We start from the raw sequence: 19,375 nt of genomic DNA, 5'->3' as shown, positions 1-19,375 counted from the left end.
CACGTGGTGGATCATGGTAGAATTCATCACGAATTCCTTTGGTTCGTACCAAAGTTGAAAATACAATCGAACTGGCTGGGTTGGTACAAGCCGTGCCCGTGCGCCTGCATTTCTTGGTCCGATCCCAACTTCCCCGCCGCTCTCGCCCCTTTGCCGTCTATAAGCCTCTCGACTAAGCTGCACGTTCAATTGAGCTGTTTCAAGTTGCTGCCGATGATTATCCTGGCACGTCAATTACCCGCAGAGTGCAGCATGCCGGCTTTGCCATGATAAGGATTTCGCCCGACACCGCTCGCGCATGCGCTCCTTTGCCTCTAAAAGGGCTGTGAACAAATTTTGTCGCAAACTGACAATCTCCTTGCAATTGGCTGCCTTGCATTGTCCATGATTGTACGCCGTTCAGCCAAAAGAACACGGTGCTCGCAGCCGTTCGATCTTCAACATGAGCGTCCACGAGATGGACTACGCGCAGCCCGACGCGATTCGATCCGATCCGAATCACCTCCCCGACCTTGAGGCGGGGCGCATATCGTCGAATTCTCCGGTTTCTCCGCAGCAACGAGAAGAAATTGTCCTTGACACATTCACCACCGCAGCAAGAGTCAACTCCACCGATACTGCGAAACGTCGCAGACGACGTTCGAACACTGCCCGCTCCTACCACCCAGATGGCTTTGGCGAGCCCCACTGGCAGCCCGGTACAGAGCCTGGTATTGATCCTACGAAACCTCTCCCGCCGTACAGCTCTGAGTGGGCGTCAAATGTACCAGGCGACCTGCAGAGACAATGTGAAATCACAGTGGTGGACTTCTCGCAGAATGAGATGCGACAGTACGAGCTTGATAATGACACTCTCGAACAATTCCTGAGTCGTGAGCGAGAATCCTGGGTACAATGTCGATGGATCAATGTTAACGGATTGAGCTGGGATGTGATCAAGATCCTTGGAAACCACAAGCGACTCCACCGTCTGGCGATTGAAGACGTCGTACATACAACCAATCGTACCAAGGCAGATTGGTATTCTGACCATGCATTTATTGTTCTCACTTTGCAGAAGCTTGTGAAACTGCAACAAGAGAGCAGCGACTCCGAGGATGAAGATGAGGATAGGCCTGGTACCTTTGATTCCAAAGAAAGAAAAGACTCGGTCGTGAGTGATAAAAGTTCAATTTCTATGAAACGACCCACCCAGCGGCATATCATTTGGGAAGCCGTAAAGGATATTTTCCGTTCCAAACGGCCAACGAGTCGGCATGGGAAAGAAAAAGCGACACTAGGAGCGAGTGTCCGCCCTGGCCCAGGCCGGCCTTCATCTAAACGAGCCTCTCAATTCGGAGATGTGGCTAATGCTGCATCAGCAACGGCTCGATCGCTTCAGCGATATCGCGGAGGGCCAAACGAGGATCGCATCGAGTTCATGGAACGCCATGCCGCACTTGCGGGTAAAGGTTTATGTGTTACTTTGGAACAGGTCTCACTCTTCCTCCATGCTGACAACACCGTCACATCCTTCTTCGAGACCAGTGCAGATGACATAGAAGCACCCATCGTGCGACGCCTGAGTTCACCAGAGACAATCCTTCGACAGTCATGCGATGCCAGTATGCTCCTACAAGCCATTATCGACGCGGTCATTGATCTTGCAATTCCTGTCACCATGGCCTACCAAGACGCTATTGGAGATCTGGAGCTTGAGGTCCTGACAGACCCAGACATTGATCAATCGAAGAGCCTATACATCCTGACCTCTGAGATCGCGGTCCTTCGAAATTCCATGCAGCCGATGGTAGCTGTCATCAATGCTTTGCGTGATCACCGAGGTGCGCCTATCGGCACGCCCGGTTTCGGGACTCTGCGAAATGGCGCATTTAGTCCATCTACCAACCCGGCTGACTTTGATTCGGGAGCTCATATCGGAACTATGACGCCCAACTTGAAGAGTCTTGGAGGCTCGAGCGTCACTATCAGTACCATGTGTCATACGTATCTCGGTGATGTGCTGGATCATTGTATTACTATAGTGGAAGGCTACGATCAGATGAGACGTGCTGCAGACAACATGATTGATCTCATCTTCAACACTATTGGTGAGTGGACAAAAGTATTTTCAAGAAGGCAACTAACACCACGCAGGTGCATATCAGAACGAGAGCATGAAGCAACTCACGATCGTCACCTGTCTGTATCTTCCTATGACGTTCTTGACGGTATGCAGACACTTCCTTAATGACTGAAAATACATCTTCTAATGAGGCCCTAGGGTTACTTTGGAATGAACTTCACGGACTTTGCTGGTATCAAAAACAGCGATTCATATTTCTGGAAGATTGCAGTACCATTCGTGGTAGTGACCACTCTCTTATTGATGTGAGTTCTGAACATGCTTTCAGCTTGAATTAGACAAGGCTAACAAACGAATCTTAGGCGTGACAAAATCCAGCGTTACGCTGTCATGCTTGCTCAGAGACGTCTTATCACCAGTTCGAGGAAGCAGAGAAGAGAAAGGAAGGTCAAATGACCTGACTTGTTTGCACAGTATACCATTCTTTGCATATTTGAAGATACTGCAGTGTGGAAATTGCTTCTTGTACATTATTAGATCACCCATCATGCGGTCTTGCATCAGTATTATACAAGTTATCATACACAGCCTACTGTGATTGTTCAAATAGCCTTCCGATTGAAAGCCATGTAAGCCTTCCACGGGAACTTCCAATCAGATCGAAGCAGCTCCGGGCGGAAGACGTCGAAATCATACTGCTGCAGCCGATCCAGCCACATGCGCGTAGATACAGCCGGCATAAAGACACCAAAGGCCCGATTGATCTCATCAATAGGTGACTCGCGGGTCTGCGCACCTAGTACATCATGCCCATACTCATGACCCTCTTCACCCTCATGCTCGAAGTCGTGTCCGACATCTTTACCAGCTCGGAGATTGTTTAACATCTGCTCGACAGTGATCAAGTGATCACTCGCCCGTGTAGCGACAGCGAAAACAGCATCTCGCAAGCCCTCAGCATCAGCTCCACGCCGCAAAACCTCTTCCTCCTTTACCCCGGCCTGCGCCATGATATCCAAGGGCAACATAACGGCCCCTTGCTTAGGGCCAGCACTGACTGAGCTTCCACTGGGCGATCTCGCTGCCGGTGCGGGAAATGCGACAAGCGGCAACCCACGCAAGACAGCCGCAATGCCTGCCGCCTTTCCAATATGAGAAGCAACATGGTCTGCCGTGACAGAAGCCATCGGCAATGCCGACAGTGTCAAATACATAAGCGTAGAATATGTGTTCTCGGCATATTGTTCGAGCGCCGCGATATTCGGGTACGGATCATTTGTGAGCGTCTGTTCTCTAGCATTGATCAGGCGAGTCAACCAGCCCTTGCTTATCCGCGCACGGCCTTGCGTGCGCTCGTTCAACTCGGAGATGGCGGAGGCAAGTAGGATGGCGACGGGTTCTTTCGGTGGCGAGCCGGCGAGGATTTTGTTGACGGCATCGCGCCAGAATTGGAGGCGCATCAGGCCAATTGTTGGCGAGGAAGTTGTGTCGGGGATCATGGAGAGTGAAACGTTCAGGGCACGAAGGGCGATGTAAAATGATCTGGCGTGGGGTGGGATGAAGGTGCTCAAAGTATAGGAGGGTCGATCGTATTTTCTGAGAGCGATAGAGTTAATGAATATTGCGGAGTCATATGGACAGACTGTGTTCAGTCCAAGCGCGCAAAGAATACAGAGAGGCGTACGAGAGTAGAGCGACGCAGTATTTGTGCGCGCCGTTGATTTCCTCGGCAGTGGCGGCGGAGAATCCAGCTCGACTTTGGCTAAAAAGCCTTTTCTGCGGTCGGAATTGTTGCTGGCATTGTCGCGAATATGAACGCCAAGCTGATGTCGCCCGGCATGGGCGAGCGGCCTCTTTGAATAGGGCCATGAGCAGGATCAAAGGATGTGGAGGAGGGCAAGTTCCAGTTGAGCGCAGATGTAATCCACTTAATCTCGTTGGCCGAAAGCGCCTGGTGTGTCAGCGTAATGAACTAACGCAAAATGGAGCTAATATGTCGAGTAATAGCTAACAGTATGATTATGAAGTTGAATTTCAAGAGTGTGTTCAGCTTGAAGTGACCAAAAAGTATCAAGTTAATTTTGTACTTGCTTTTTTTTCGATCGCTGACGTATTCGTCAGATTTCGCGTTTCCCGGCGCGTCTCCCCAACTCTTCTTTCCTTCTCTCCGCAGAAGCTCTATGTCGAAACCACGAGTATGAGCGAGGACCTGGATCAGAGACCAAAAAAGCGTCAACGGTTTTTTACCGAGGATTCTGCTGCTCTGTCCGATTCGAATACGGGGGCTATCGACGCGTCCTTACCTCGCCACTGCCCCGGCTTAGAACACGCTCCGCAAGATAGAAATGGCGACATCCCCCGGATCCCTCCCCTCGCGGAAACCGAAACCATTCGAGACGCTCCTTATCAGCCTCAAATAAGTCCATCGACGACGGGGAGCATAGACCCTGTCCTCTCGGGTGGCCCAGTCACGACTTCTCCCCAGATTGGACCGGCCGAACCAGCAGTCCCGGATACCCCAACCAGGCTTCCAACATTGGATGGTTTCGATGTCGAACTGTTCACTGGTATAATTGGAGAGCAGCTCCCTCTGGAGTCTCTCAAAGCCATTCAAGCTGCTTCGTCCAGCAATGTCGAACGTGCTGTCAACATTTACTTCGACGGGTCGTGGAAGAAACCGATGAAAACCGCTGTCCGTGCGAAATCATCTCCCTTCCGATGCAGTATACCAGTAAAGCCCGAAGTAGGTGAAGAAACATCCACCTTGCCTTCCCGAGGAGATAACGAAGGTACACCTATCGAGCAACAGAGTCTCCTACGAAAACTACCTTCTTCGAGATATATAGGGAGCCTTTGGCGTGGGTGCTTGGGCAACGCGCAGTGGGCCGGCTATATTGAAACATGGAGACACTGTCAAGATTGAACGTGCCAGGTCACAGCCAGTAGCGAAACGCGGCCGGAACGGGAAGATGTTCACCAACAACAAGAGCGACGTATTAACGCGCTTCACAAACGTCGAGGGTCAAGAAATCGGACGACTACCCCATGATATCGCTGGCTGGGTCTCAACTTTGATTGATCAAAAGATTTGCGAATTTGAGGGTGTCTGCGTATACATCCCCGACAGGGTTCGCGTCAACGATACCATCTATTTACAATTGCGATGCATGTTCCGGCAAGAAGCTTTTCAACGCAGCACCTTCGTTGACTCGGTTGGTGATGACAACAGATCGATGGGTTTGTTCGAGGAAAAGGAAAGCACAGAGGAGAAAAACCTCAGACTTCGACAGGTTGCCCTTGTTAAACTATTCCATGAGATTGGCCTCCAGCCAACTTCAATAAATCCTACTACGGAAAAGCATAAAAAAGACGGGCTTCTACGGGCCGCCGAGATGGCCGAGCAATATGACGGCGTCAAAAAGGAGAAAACCAGAGCGGGCAAAGACTCGAACAAAGATGCGAATGACTCCTCCTCTGAAGACGAAGGCGCTGAGCTTGAAGAGGACCAGCTAGATACACTCTATCGCAAAGCACAATCCTTTGACTTCAATATGCCCGAGACACAGCCACCTTCTAGCTTCACCATGGACCTCCGCAAATATCAAAAGCAAGCTCTCTACTGGATGCTGTCGAAAGAGAAAGACAAGAAGCAAGCTCGAGAACGCTCAATGCATCCGCTATGGGAGGAGTACAATTGGCCGACCAAGGATGTCGACGACAGGGATTTGCCAGTCTTTGAAGGGATCGACCACTTCTACGTCAACCCTTACTCTGGTGACCTGAGCGTCGATTTCCCTGCGCAGGAGCAACATTGCCTGGGCGGTATCCTGGCAGATGAAATGGGACTTGGAAAAACAATCGAGATGATGAGTCTCATCCATTCTCACAAGACTGAACCCAGTCCAAACATGTCGAATGGAATCAGCTCTGTCAATGATCTGGCCAGACTACCCAGCTCAACGAGTATCGTTCCTGCGCCATACACCACCTTGGTTGTTGCCCCGACGTCACTACTCTCACAGTGGGAGAGCGAGGCATTGAAGGCATCTGAACCTGGAACAATGCGGACTCTCCTGTACTATGGTGCGGACAAAGCAGTGAATCTTCGGGATATCTGCTGTGAAGCAAGACACGCGACGGCGCCCAATGTTATCGTGACTAGCTACGGTGTCGTTCTATCCGAGTTCCGTCAACTTGCTCAGTCAACTGTAATGGCGAATCATAATGGGTTGTTTTCCGTCGACTTCTTCCGCATCATCCTCGATGAGGCACATTTGATCAAGAATCGACGTTCCAAGTCCGCCAGGGCATGTTACGAGCTGAAGGCGCAGCATCGATGGGTCCTCACGGGCACACCCATTGTCAACCGACTCGAAGATCTGTTCAGCTTGGTACGATTCTTGAAAGTTGAACCATGGAGTAACTTCTCTTTCTGGAAGACTTTCATCACAGTGCCGTTTGAGTCGAAAGAGTTCGTGCGCGCTCTCAACGTTGTGCAGAGTGTTCTGGAGCCACTTGTCCTTCGAAGAACCAAATCGATGCAAACCCCAGAAGGCGAACCTCTGGTTCCTTTGCCAAAGAAAACGGTAACCATCGAAGAAGTCGAGCTTTCTGAACAAGAGCGAGAAATTTACGACTGCATCTATACACGGGCTAAGAGGACCTACAACGACAATGTCGAAGCTGGCACTCTTCTCTCGTCGTACTCGACTATCTTTGCCCAACTCCTGCGGCTTCGGCAGACATGCTGCCATCCAATCCTCACACGAAAGAAAGAGATTGTTGCGGATGAAGAGATTGCGGCGGCTGCTCTAGATGCAGCCAATGAAATGAAGGACGACATGGATCTTCAAGACCTCATCAATCAATTCACCACCTCAAACGAAAACGCGGAGACAGAAGACCGCTCTGTCAAATTCACAGCTCATGCTCTTCGGCAAATTCAGACTGAATCGAGTGGAGAATGCCCGATTTGCTGTGAAGAACCAATGATCGATCCCGCAGTCACCGCATGTTGGCACAGTGCCTGTAAGAAATGCCTCGACGACTTTGTCCGGCACCATATCAACAAGGGTAATCAGCCGCGATGCTTTTCGTGCCGTGCCGATATAGATGCCAAGGACATATTCGAAGTCGTCAAACACCCATCAACACACGCTCTTCCCCATGAGGGACCTGAAGAGTCGCCGACCAATTCACAACCGGCACCACGTATCTCTCTTCGTCGTATCAACCCTCTATCCCCATCAGCACACACCTCCGCCAAGATCCACGCGTTGATCAACGGTCTTTCCCGCGTCCCACCAGGAACCAAAACAGTCGTCTTCTCTCAGTTCACCTCTTTCCTTGACCTCATTGGCCCACAGCTAACCAAAGTGGGTATAAACTACCTTCGTCTTGATGGTACAATGCAGCAAAAGGCGCGCGCCGCTGTGCTCACCGAATTCACCAAGACCGAGGAGACGTATGATGACGACATCATCGACGAGGAAGACGAAAGACACACCAGAAATGGCCCGTCCTCTTCCACGGTGCATCAATCACGACCTGCAGTGCTCCTCATATCCCTCCGCGCCGGCGGTGTGGGTCTTAACCTGACCACAGCGAGCAATGTCTTCCTCATGGACCCATGGTGGAGTTTTGCCATTGAAGCCCAAGCGATCGACCGCGTCCACCGTATGGGTCAAATGCGCGACGTTCAAGTTACGAGATTTGTTGTGAAAGATTCCATCGAGGGTCGGATGCTCCGCATTCAAGAGCGCAAGATGAACATTGCGGGTTCGCTCGGTTTGCGTGTTGGTGGCGATGAATCAGAAGAAGATAAGAAGAAGGACAGAATTGCGGAGTTGAAGTTGCTCTTTGAGTAAAAATGTGTTTCGAATATCGGTTGAATGTCACCTTTTGCTTGATACCCGGCTGTCTGTCGAATATGGGACTGTGCTGGCACTTTGTATAGGCCTTGTTTTGTTATTCTTTTTTTAGACTTCATGAGGTATCACCATGCGATCCTCTGCTCCCCCTAAAACAGAAACGTCCTTCGATTTAATTTCGTCTTGACACGCGTTCGCTTTTATGATGTAAAGAGCCCTCGTATATCTTGCTGAAGTTGTGTGTACTCGAAACTTCTCCTCTACTTCAATACACGATCATCAGACAGAATTACGCTGGGCGTTATATGTAGAGATTCTTCATCGGCAAGTCACAAATGAACAGCCGAGACAGTTAGAATCACAAAGTGTAATACAATTTCAATTGGGTACTAGTATACAGTGCAAATTGATACCGAGAGGGAATTGAACATCAATCATCAGAAAAAAATCACAGCTTAAACGAAGACAAATAAAGGCAACCATCCAGATGTAACGCCTACTGGCTGGACTGCTTGCTGCTGTGAGGGTGAACAACCTTCTTCAAACCCTCCTTCATCTTCGACATAGCACCCTGCTTGCCACTTCCAGACGACTTATCGCTACTCTTGGACGTAGTAGACTTGCCAGATTCGCCCTCTGTACTATGGTTAGCACCGTCCATAAAGCGCGCCCGATTGATATAATGAGGGAACAAAAACTCACTCGACTCGGTAGACAGGTCCTTCGCTCCATGTTTCCCCTCCTTCTCAAACTCGGTGGCACTATGCGCCGCTTGACCATCTTGAGGCCCCTTCAGCGCCTCCTTACTAACGCCGTGATCGTGCATGATCGCAGCCGTTCCGCGACGACCAGCTTCCATCTGCTGCTTAGTCTTCTCGGGGTCCTCGGGCTCGCGCTGCTCCTTGTTCTCGGTCTTGGAGGTAGCGCTGGTGTCTTCGGCCGGGGTGGCCGATGAGCCGGCGGCAGCAGTAGTCGAAGACGAATGAGTAGCGGTGGAGGCAGAGGGTTCAGCTGGGGTGGCCGATGAGTCGGCGGCAGCAGTAGTCGAAGAGGAATGAGTGGCGGCGGAGGCGGAGGGTTCAGCTGGGGTGGCCGATGAGTCGGCGGCAGCAGTAGTCGAAGACGAATGAGTAGCGGCGGAGGCGGAGGGTGCAGCTGCTGTGGCGGCGACAGAAGGAGCATCAGTAGTGGCGATGGTTGAAGGAGCATCGGTGGTATAGGTTGGGGCGAAAGTGGTGCTAGCGGTGGGCTGGGAGACGCTCGTCTGGGGTTGACCGTCTAGCTTGGGCTCTTTGGGAGAGGTATCCATGTCTGTGACGGGGGCATTGGGTTGTTCTGGAGGTTGGCTTATTAGCTCTTTCGATTCTTGCCATATGATTCTATGTGAAGAGGCTTGGAAGATGGACGTACCATCTCGGTTACCAGCATCATAGGGGTCAGTGGCAGAGCCCTTGCCCTGTACGCCAGAGATGGGCTCGTCGTGCGATTGCTGGGCCTGTTGAGATTGAGCGTCATTGTCGCCCCAAATGGCGTGGGATGCGGTGTTGATAACCTTGTTAACTGCTTCCATAGTCTCTTAAAACGTATGGTGGACGAGAGGTGATGGTGATGGTATAGTCTCGGAACAAAAGGTAGAGAGAGCGGGGAAGAAGACGGATATAATCGATGAGGTCAAGAGAGAACTATGGGGCGGGAAATGAGAAACCTTGGGTCAAGAGAGTTTAATGTACAGGTTAAAAAGATCAAGGTCTACGGAGGTTGAGCTTTCTTTAAGGGCTGATTGATTGACTACGTCAGTGGAACACACATGGCATCACAGCGCTTGAGCGGTGTTGTGGATGGAATCATTCTGAATGGCTGATAACGGCATTGAGTGAAACGTGGAATTCGAGCGTCGATCATGGCATCATCTGACGTCATGTCACGTGCTATGGAAAGGTGTATTGTACATGACCCCCGCGAATTAATAGCGACGCCAGACGAGCTCTCACGTAGTATGACCTTTGGTGGCGCTCAGGGGTTGTGCGGGGTCGTAGCCAATGCTCTTCACGATGCCAAGCCCTTTCGTCTTGCCCTCTCGGAAGAGGACTCGGTCGCCAGGGGCTAAGAACTCGGGGCGTTGGATAAAGCGGAAGGCGACAAGAGCCCGATCGCCAGTCCGAATGAAAGGGCGGTCGATGTCGATCACAGCACAGGTTTGGCTGACAGCTCCCACGTGGAGCATGGCCTGGTATCGAGGTTTGATGGTGGTTGCGTGTGAAAGAATCAGGACTAAATCCATGTCAACAAACATTATCCCTGTACATAGAAACGTGACGGACCTTCGGCGACAAACTCCCGGTATACCTTTGGGGGGGGTTTCCATCTTCCTTAAGACCACCATACCCTTGCGAACTTCTTTTCGACGAACGCGCTTCAGCGCAAAGGAACCGGACTGACCGGCAGAGCAGGCATTCACCTGAATGCGTTTTCGTTCGATAGTTTTGATCGTCGTAGTGGTGAACTGGCCCAGGGAGTCAGGTCCAACGACCACTGAGTCGCCGGCATGGATGACGCCCGACTTCACCACACCCGACACTACAGTGCCGACGTGCGGGACGGAGAAGGTGTCGTTGATAAGGAACTCAAAGGGCCCATCCTGATCGTAGTGTCCGCGGTGAGGAAGGATATTTAAAAACGTTCGGACGAGTTCCAGGTTCTCGCCAGTAACGTTGGAAACCTGGAAAATTGGGCAGATCCGCTGGCTGACGAATTGGGTGGCCGTGTTGATGGTTTCCTCCATATCCTTCACGAAAATGGGGATCTTCCGCGCACCGGGCGACTTGAGGATCTTGGACAATTGAGACAGAGTTTCCTGGAGAATCTGGGGCGGGCAGATGTCAATTTTGGTGACAATAACCATGACGGGGACATTCAACGCCAGCGCAATTCCCAGATGCTCACGACTCATCCCAATGAGCCCATTGTTGGCAGCCACCATGAGCAGACAGTAGTTGGGGCTGCTGCTGAGCATGCCAAACACGGTTGTGCGCAGGTAGCGTTCGTGACCAGCCAGGTCAGAAAAGGATATTACTTTCGCGGACCGTTTCCCAATCTCCTCCCAAGAGAGCTTTCGCCCTTGGGCATTCGTGACAATCTCACCGTGGCTGTCAAACCCCATGATTTCCATACCAACGGAGCTGGTCCGGCCGCTCTCAATTTCGTGCTTGTGTCGGAAAAGGTTGACTCGTGCACGACCACGTCCATCGTCAAGTCCGCCTTTGACCAGGACACCGAGCATGGTACTCTTGCCCGCGTCGACATTGCCCACGACCGCAATGCGAACCTCCCCCACTTCCTCCACATTGGTAGCATTCTGGCGGATGAGGATCTTGCCCCAGGCGCCCGTTATACGATCGTTGGCTACTGGCGCCTCCTTCTCGCCGCCCACGTTGTAAGTCATGAGCACGCGGCAATGTGCGGGGATAGCCTCGGTGGCCTCATTGAGGCGCCGGAGTGCCGTTTCCCATTGGGGTATGTCGAAGCCCATTGTGTCTCCGCCATCCTCCAGTCCCAGATCAAAGAGCGTCTCACCATGACCTTCGTCCATTCGTAGTTGTATTGTTTCGGCCAGATCCTTCAGACTATCTTCGGGGGCGTCCCCGGTTCCGAGCAGAAGGTCCTTTAACTTGACAGTGCGCGGGGTATCGGACAGACCGAGGGAGTCCAGTATGTCGAGTTCGGCATGCTCCTCGACATCATGCGATGCTTCAGCGGTACCGGTAGAGCTTGCGCTGTCGTGCGGCGCGGTGTACGCGGAGCGCTGCGCTTGTTGCTTATCGGCATACTCGGCGAACTCGCTGAGAGCCTGGGCGAGATGTGAGTGAGAAAAGTAATCCGGCCTGATGAGTACATACGATCTCGCCTCGTTTCCTTTCTTCGGCGTTTAACTTTGTGTCGTTCGGCATGGTTGGGTGTAGTGGACGGTTCGGGGTTGAAGAACGGTGAGTCGCGTTCTCGGAGTAGTGACGTTACGGTTGGGGATAGATTGGATCGCCTTCTTTTCGGCGCAACTCAGAACTCAGACTGATATTCGAGTGATCATCTCTTGTTCCATCAGGGGGAAAAGGAAAAAAAGACGGAAATTGATATTGAAGGGAAGTTTGAAGATGAAGTGAGGAAGTACAAAGAAGGGAGACCGGGGCAGCTTTATCGATAACCGTAGCTCGAGATCGAGTCACTTGCTTGAGTCATAGATGCGCTTCGCTCCTCTACGCATCATCTGCCTCGATCATGCTGCGCCCCCAGATGTCTCGCTCTAGAATCGCCTGGAGATTATAAGAAGCGCTATGACTCAGGTACTAGTTCTAATCCTAGGATCAGCTTTGCGGCTCCGGGAAGGAGGGGCTACGGGACATAATCTGGGTGGATGGGTTCATCGCCATTTCATGGTCTCATATCTATGCGACTGGTATTCGGATGGTATCTCAATTTTTCCTTCGCAGTAACTGCTCGCCAGACGCCGTTTCATCTATACAATTCGTGGGCCGATCAAGCCTGGGGGGAGATCAAAACGACAGAATCACCTGGAAATCATCAGTGAAGATCCTGCAGTGGGATAGCCTCAAAATATGACTCACCTCGCACAAACAACATTTCTTCCTGCTTCTTGATTGTCTGTCCATACACATCCTGAGTTAGCGCCCAGAGCTCTCTAGATCGCCGAAAGTTCCTTACCCTTGTGGTCTCTTGCTCGTTCTCATCCTCCTCTACCACGTAGATGGTCTCTTCCACGTCGCCGAGGACAAGGTTGCAGTGGCTATCATATGCCTATAAAGTCGTTTTGGTCAGTAGACAGGTCATGCAATTGCGTGACAGGGTGGGCTCACGTGGAGGCGGCCCTTGAGTTCACGGTCGCCGCGCAGCTTCACGAAGACAATCTCGTCGAGTGAAAGGCGCACAAGGTCCAAGGGTTCTGAAACGGATGTGCCTGCGTCCTCGGTGTCGGCCATCTTGAGTTGTGGAGTTTGGAATCACAATGTCGATTCAGACACAAGCAGACGCGGGCGGAGTGAAATCAGCGCGAGCTCTGCCGGTTGCTCAATCGGGCCTAGCACAGACTAGATGAGTCAGCACTGTTACCCCGGCTTATGCCTCAGGCATAATATGTCAAAACTGGGGTTACCCGCACCTCCACTTCTTTAATGTATACTCTGGGCCTAGAGATCGTCTCGACCGAAGTGCCAAAATGCTACTCCTCTCACTCGCGGTAGACTCAATAGTCACCACAGTATAGACTTATGGAACTAGAAAAAGATCCAGCTCTAGTCCCCGGTAACCCAGACTTTCTGTAGGTCACTGCTACCTGAGGGAAGGTCTGACCGTCGCCCGCCGCCCCCTCACCAGATAATGTGACCAGAAGTACCAACTACAGACCGGGGTCAATGTGCCACCCCTCCTCTGCCAGCCCCTGTTCACTTTCCTCTCTGCATCTTACGATCTCATACTCGCTCTATCCATCATGCGGACAATTACAGTTGCTCGTGAGCGATTGTCTTCCTACAGTCTTTATTCTCGACCGTTAGGATCCGAACAATGCCTTACTAACCGCCCAAGGCTCCTGAGGCTTGGTCGCACTGGTCTTAGACAAATCTCGTCTGCAAGTCAGTCATCTCAATTGCTCGTGTGTCAATTTGATGGCTCTCGTTCCCACCCAAAATACTTTCGACGACACCTTCTCCTTCATGAGTTTACTACCACAGGCCGATTATGGAACTCATCCCCAGAGTCAATCGAGACGACACGCAAGGCAGACAACGTGATTCTTCCGTCCTGGAATTCGCCAGGAGAAGAGGCAGAATACGCAGCCAAGTTCTTTCAGGTGCTTCAAGATGGTCAGCCGGACCAGATGATGACAGCCATGACTGATCCACGGTCGGCGGGTCTGGTCGGAAGTTTACCCCAGGCCATGTTCATCGAGGCGTTCAACCAACTGTCTCCCGCCCATTTTGTGGAGCCGTTCCGCGACCTCCACCATCCACTACACACCTGGTCCACTCTATTGAATGGTTTAAAACGGGTCGAAGAGATCTTTGATGATTTTGTCAGAAAACTCTTGACAATCACTCATTATCGAATTGCTGGAGAAAACCTGCTTGGCCTCGCGGAATACACACACCTCTTGGACTGCGCCCGCTCCATGGGGAATGGACCACTTGCGGATGATATTTGGAAGTCCATGGAGGAAGTGGGTGTTAGTCCGGACGTACAGTGCTACAATCACTACATGGAAGCGCTCGTCTGGGACCACTGTTATACTGGCCAGGAGGCTTTCAGGCTGCGCATTCTTCCCCGCCACTATTACAAACGGCGCATGGAGAGTCGTGGTGTCGGATGGCAGGGCTATGGCACGGGTGGACTGAGCGTAAGAAAGAGAGTGATGAACTTATTCAGCGAAATGCTCGAAAGTGGGCATACTGCCGACGAGCGCAGCTACATTAACCTCATGCTTGCAAGTGCTCGTGTTGGTCACGGCCCGGGCTTTAGACAAATTTTGACCCAGATTTGGAATCTCCAAGTCAAGCTTATCAAGCGCGAGGATCATTCGGAAGTACGAATGCCGCCAACGCGGTATGAGCCATGGTCTGCTCTGCACCCGACCGAGAATCTCCTCTTCGCAATTGCCCATGTCTTTGGCACCAACAATGATATTCCTGGCGCTGTTCAGACGATACAATTTATCGCCGAAAAATACGACATTCCCATTACACCACGAGTCTGGCACGAATTATTCGAGCGAGCATACGTGTTGAGCCGAGTCAGAACCACTAAGACGACGCAAGAGCAGCAAGCCAACGATATAGGACGAGTATCGATGCAGGTGGTACAATCAATATTCAATACAATGACTTCCGAGCCCTACAACGTCAAGCCAACTGTCCAGACACACCGCTTCATGATCAATATCGCCATTGACAAAGGTAACCTAAAAGCATGCAAAGTCCACTTGGCTGCCGCCTACAACATCTTGAGCGAAACCCGACGTAAACAACGCCAAGCACGCACCGTCGTGATGAGATGTCTCAACCCAGTTCTCGACGCTGCCAAAAAACAACGACAAAGGGGACTCCCCATCGACCAAAACCTTTTCCAATCACCAATCCTCGCCGACGCAATACATGCCTACGACCTCCTCCGTCTCGAGGTCTACCAACAGGCATACCTCATCCGCCGCGCAGTATGGCTCATCGCCCGCGTGTCTCAGTGGAAAGACACACCCGACGATAAATGGTTCTACCAAGAGCGGCCCAAGATCATGGAAGAATGGCGAGACTTCCTACCGAATCGGAAACGAATCTTCTACGACGAAACTTCCGGCTTCATGGATATGAAAGGGTCCACGGGGTTCAAAGACCGACACTGGCATGACGAATCGCATACTCCCATCCGCCGAATGACAGACCATGAGGTTTTGTTCAAGCGCACTGAGCCATTTGCATTTTCTGAGGCCACGGAGTGGCGTGGCATCCTCAAAAGGTTTTCTGGGGTGGATACGACTCGCGCACCGCTGAATCGCCTGTTTGAATTTGAGCGGCCGAGTTCTCCCAAATTAAAAGCTATGCTGAAGGAATTGCGAGAAAATTGGGTGGAGTATCCCGAAGATCATCAGCTTTCTCCGAAGAAGAACCCGAACGCTGGGTTTTATGGAAAGCTTGCTGCGTTGGGGTTGTTGAAATCGAAGGAACGCGGCATCTTTCTCTTGGATGATAACTCCTGGGTTTGAGAACAGCGCGAGTTGAATGACTTGTGACATAAACATTCTGTTTAGTTGATTCGTTTGATACCCTTCGTATTGATATCGGCCTGCATTCTCCTATGTTGCATTTGCATCGTCTGAAATATACATAGTACGAGGCATATCATCATGAGGTAATACATTTTTGACGATATGATCGAGACCAAACCTAGGAGGCTAAAGTTTGTTCAATATTTCCGAAAAGATCTTCTCGAATATGGGTACACGTTCATGGGGGCTATCTGTCATTTCATATACAAGTGAAAACGTACGAAGGGTCAAGACAATAGATCGCTCATAGCAAAATGATTCCCGACCCTCTCAAGCCGAGATCGGCCTAGATCTTCTCCCTCTTCAAGTCATTCACAGTCATATACCGACCGATAGTAATCCACCCCCACCGGAACCAGACCATTTGACTCTGATGCCCCTTCACCATGGCCGATTGAGCAGTCATCCACTCCCCGATTGAACTAACAAAAAGGAGCCTCGCCGGGCCAACATCCGCTTTCTTCTTTGTCGTCAGTCCAGTCCAAAGATTACTCCAAGCCCCTTGTAGCATGGAAAGTGGCGCATCAAGAATACCGGCGTATTTCCGCCAAATCGGAAGCGAAGTTAACGTGTACAATGTGATCGGGCTCGCAAAGCCTGCTTTATCCTTCATTAATGCGCGCAGGAAATGTACCGAACCGTGGTATAGAGAGCGGTGGTTCGGATGGTTGCTGACACCGTGTTTGTCGAATGTGAGGAGGACGTCGATGGTTGCTGTGGGTGCTTTGTTGGGGTTAGCTTTGCTGCCTTTCAGGCTAGCGGCGAGGTCAGGCGCGAAGGCGGATGCGAGAAGGGAGGTGATATCTTCTTCTTTCCAGTATTCTTTCATGCCGTCTGGGAAGCGATTTGTGTCTTCGACGACGAAGACGTCGGATTCATCCCGGACGCCGAGGTGGAGGGCGCTTTTCTGTAGTTCCTTTTTGCGTGTCTCGCCGAGGCCATCAGCGTCGCCTGAAGAGAGATGCTTTGTTAGTTTTGTTTTAGGATTTGCAATGTCTCCACGAAAGGTGTGGATTTTCGATGGAGACTTGATGTCCACGCCGCATGCGCTTTCTTCGGTTTATCTTTGTGACGTACCTGTGCTAAAGCAAAGAATCTTTAGGTGGTTTCCTAACTCTGGTTGGGTAAGGGCGAGAACCGTGGGCGCGAAGAACATGGCCTCGTCATCTGGATGGGCGATCAATAGACAGATGCGCTTGTTGACGAGTTTAGGGAAGGAGCGGGTGAAAGGTGAGATCGAGGTCGAGGACATGGTCCAGAAGGCAACGACTGCGGCAATGGCCACAGCGAGTGAAATCAAATTGGAAAACATGGTGGATAGATATGCGATAGAGAGCCCAGTGTCGTGCCAGTTCGAATTGAATACCAAGGCCCTCGCTGGTCGCGAAGCTAGGGTCTTGGCAATTTGGTCCCCGTATTGTTGTGAGTGTATACGCGCTAGGTTCGTGCAGGCTCGGGCAGATGTCAGGATTGAATTGTGGATCAGAGCGTGCAGAAAGTCAAGACATAGCACAGTGGGGAATGCGCGGGCATCCCACTTCGGCCTTGGATGAATGCGCCGAGGTCGGAACGATCGAGGATAGGGAGATGATAGTAGGATTTCAACTGACTGGGCACCAGACCCATGACCTTGACTCTCAGGAGTCCATAGAAAAATGACACGGTGGCAGGACGCTCCTTCGGAAAAGGGGAAGCTCAGATTTGAGATTCTGCTGCCGGGCGATCCCCCGGATCACGTGTCAGGGGTTCATGCATCGACTTGTCCCTTATCAGCATTGTCCAAAGCTATTAAATTTCGCGAAGATTTACTGATTGAGAATTTGATACTTTGATCTACAATGAGCTTGTTACGTTGTCCATTTAAGCTTCGCGATAGGAGATATGAAGCCCGAGCTTTTATCAAAAAGACCCCAAACCCTAGACGATGGTCTCAAGACAGGTTGAAGTGGGCGCGTTGAGGTAAATCAGCAGAACAATCTGGTGACGTGAATCATGCCTTGCACATTTGCAAAACTAGAACTAACGAATCGAGTCCCCGTGGTCATCTGCTCCAGACAGGAAAGGGACTTGCTTGGACAACCCAACAAGGTACTCGATCCAACCTGTGTCACGATGAGGCTCACAAAACTTTTAGGTCAGACTCATCCGATGACACCTCACCTGTTGTCGGCAGTACCTTCCAAATCAGTCGAACTGCCAGAGTCCTATGGATTTGGAACGTGGAAATGTGGAACATGGTATAAATTCTGGTATGACAGCCATGTGGAGCACACAATTGGAGAGGGTGAAATCTCTGCCGGGCCCCCTGAATAGCCCCTAACAAGTCGATGGTACCAACTTCGGGGCAACACTAAACACAATTACCTACAGGAAATACAAACGTACTCTCAATGACCTAAGATATTCATCTAAGACGGAATTCCAGGGTTCTAGAATGCCAGCACCTACCACCTAAGACGAAAAAAGATCCTCCCGAAAAAAAAAACTCTCCACCCGGTAAACCGACTAGAACCGGGCCGGAGGTCTTTTGAAACCATCACAAAGCCCAGGTTTCCCGACGGGCAAGTGAAAAAATAAAAATTGGAAGAAAAAATAGAAAATCGCCGAACGGGGCTCAGCGGCGACTTTCAATGGCTAGGGCGGCCCCATCGCGGGTGGTTAGCCACACCCACCGACGAAGCGGTCAACTTTCCACAGAATAGACCAGGCCCGACTGTGGCAGAGCGGGCCAGTGGCATCAATTTTAAGCATCACGCTGCCCGGGCCGAGTATAAAGTTTCGAGGTGGGTATACCACATCAGAAAATTACTGCTTTGGGAGACTCGGCAGGTTTCCTTGATTCTATGAGTCAAGGCACAATGTGCAACTTGCAAATTGCAAATAGACTACAATTTTCCTTACACATGGCGTAGTCAATCATTTAAGTACTAGGCAGATGACGCGACACATTGTCTAACAGTCACGTAAGTTGAGAGTCAGGGCTGATCCAGAGGAGTTCTCCAAGATCGACCCGAATTTGGAAGTCCGCTGGAGGACCCAACGTGCCCCTAGCACCCCATCCATTGGCTACCACTCCCGATCTTAAGCGGTATAGCCTCTTAAGCCTCTAGTCGTCCATAGTCATCTCTAGTCTCGCCTATTCTACATAGCGTGGATTTGAGTGATATTCATGCTACTATACGCGACAATGAAAACGGTAGGGAGGGGCCACGGGGATCGACAGATCGAGTCGAGAGGTCCGGGGCGGGCGGCACCGTATCCTTACAATGGGCCGGTGCTGTTTCGCATCATGGCGTGATCGGAGCCATATACCTTTGGACCTGCAGTCTTCACCGCGGGATATTGTGTCTTTCGTCGGGGGCATGACTCAATGGCGGTCGAACCTTGAGGAATCAAGGCGGGGAGTTTCTTCAGAACGTGTTTTGTATGGGTGTCAATGCAGGGATTGTATGGAATGCAGTGTGCATGGGCCATGCGATGTGATGCGACAGCTGTAGAGGCACCTGGATCAAGGTACCTGACGATGGAAACTGTTAGGTAATTAGTGCGAGTAGGGAGTTTGATGATTCGTGGAACGCAGCGGGGACGAGCACGGTGCATATCTTGACAGCTCCT

General features: G+C 51.2%; 8 protein-coding genes across 8 annotated transcripts; 3 read left to right on the top strand and 5 right to left on the bottom strand.

Moving 5' to 3' along the window:
- Window positions 1–442: 442 nt before the first annotated feature.
- On the top strand, window positions 443–2,521 carry N7477_003705 (putative CorA family metal ion transporter; the record flags this gene model as incomplete). The annotated part of the gene is made up of 4 exons (XM_056965368.1): window positions 443–2,090; window positions 2,137–2,210; window positions 2,264–2,370; window positions 2,428–2,521. 4 exons carry the CDS (start codon window positions 443–445, stop codon window positions 2,519–2,521), a joined length of 1,923 nt encoding a protein of 640 aa, XP_056825321.1.
- A 146-nt stretch (window positions 2,522–2,667) lies between these two features.
- N7477_003704 (uncharacterized protein) lies at window positions 2,668–3,934 on the bottom strand (the record flags this gene model as incomplete). The annotated part of the gene is made up of 2 exons (XM_056965367.1): window positions 2,668–3,661; window positions 3,750–3,934. 2 exons carry the CDS (start codon window positions 3,932–3,934, stop codon window positions 2,668–2,670), a joined length of 1,179 nt encoding a protein of 392 aa, XP_056825320.1.
- Window positions 3,935–4,262: 328 nt separating this feature from the next.
- N7477_003703 (DEAD/DEAH box helicase) lies at window positions 4,263–7,932 on the top strand (the record flags this gene model as incomplete). The annotated part of the gene is made up of 2 exons (XM_056965366.1): window positions 4,263–4,808; window positions 4,912–7,932. 2 exons carry the CDS (start codon window positions 4,263–4,265, stop codon window positions 7,930–7,932), a joined length of 3,567 nt encoding a protein of 1,188 aa, XP_056825319.1.
- A 499-nt stretch (window positions 7,933–8,431) lies between these two features.
- On the bottom strand, window positions 8,432–9,505 carry N7477_003702 (uncharacterized protein; the record flags this gene model as incomplete). Its single annotated transcript, XM_056965365.1, has 3 exons — window positions 8,432–8,571; window positions 8,638–9,270; window positions 9,346–9,505. The coding sequence occupies 3 exons, from the start codon at window positions 9,503–9,505 to the stop codon at window positions 8,432–8,434; spliced, it is 933 nt and encodes a 310-aa protein (XP_056825318.1).
- A 417-nt stretch (window positions 9,506–9,922) lies between these two features.
- Window positions 9,923–11,882, bottom strand: N7477_003701 (putative GTP binding protein (GTPBP1); the record flags this gene model as incomplete). The annotated part of the gene is made up of 2 exons (XM_056965364.1): window positions 9,923–11,782; window positions 11,832–11,882. 2 exons carry the CDS (start codon window positions 11,880–11,882, stop codon window positions 9,923–9,925), a joined length of 1,911 nt encoding a protein of 636 aa, XP_056825317.1.
- A 583-nt stretch (window positions 11,883–12,465) lies between these two features.
- Window positions 12,466–12,926, bottom strand: N7477_003700 (U4/U6-U5 snRNP complex subunit LSM3; the record flags this gene model as incomplete). Its single annotated transcript, XM_056965363.1, has 4 exons — window positions 12,466–12,500; window positions 12,555–12,591; window positions 12,652–12,744; window positions 12,804–12,926. 4 exons carry the CDS (start codon window positions 12,924–12,926, stop codon window positions 12,466–12,468), a joined length of 288 nt encoding a protein of 95 aa, XP_056825316.1.
- Window positions 12,927–13,435: 509 nt separating this feature from the next.
- N7477_003699 (uncharacterized protein) lies at window positions 13,436–15,697 on the top strand (the record flags this gene model as incomplete). Its single annotated transcript, XM_056965362.1, has 1 exon — window positions 13,436–15,697. The coding sequence occupies one exon, from the start codon at window positions 13,436–13,438 to the stop codon at window positions 15,695–15,697; it is 2,262 nt and encodes a 753-aa protein (XP_056825315.1).
- Window positions 15,698–16,046: 349 nt separating this feature from the next.
- N7477_003698 (PIG-L family deacetylase) lies at window positions 16,047–17,072 on the bottom strand (the record flags this gene model as incomplete). The annotated part of the gene is made up of 2 exons (XM_056965361.1): window positions 16,047–16,711; window positions 16,838–17,072. The coding sequence occupies 2 exons, from the start codon at window positions 17,070–17,072 to the stop codon at window positions 16,047–16,049; spliced, it is 900 nt and encodes a 299-aa protein (XP_056825314.1).
- Window positions 17,073–19,375: the final 2,303 nt, after the last annotated feature.

This window comes from Penicillium maclennaniae (genome assembly GCF_028827695.1).
Source record: "Penicillium maclennaniae strain IBT 15551 chromosome Unknown utg000003l:1.0-5670915.0:1.0-5674809.0, whole genome shotgun sequence".
In the NCBI taxonomy this organism is placed as follows: domain Eukaryota; kingdom Fungi; phylum Ascomycota; class Eurotiomycetes; order Eurotiales; family Aspergillaceae; genus Penicillium; species Penicillium maclennaniae.
The sequence above is the reverse complement of the archived record's forward strand: the minus strand, read 5'-3'. Positions and strand labels throughout refer to the sequence as shown.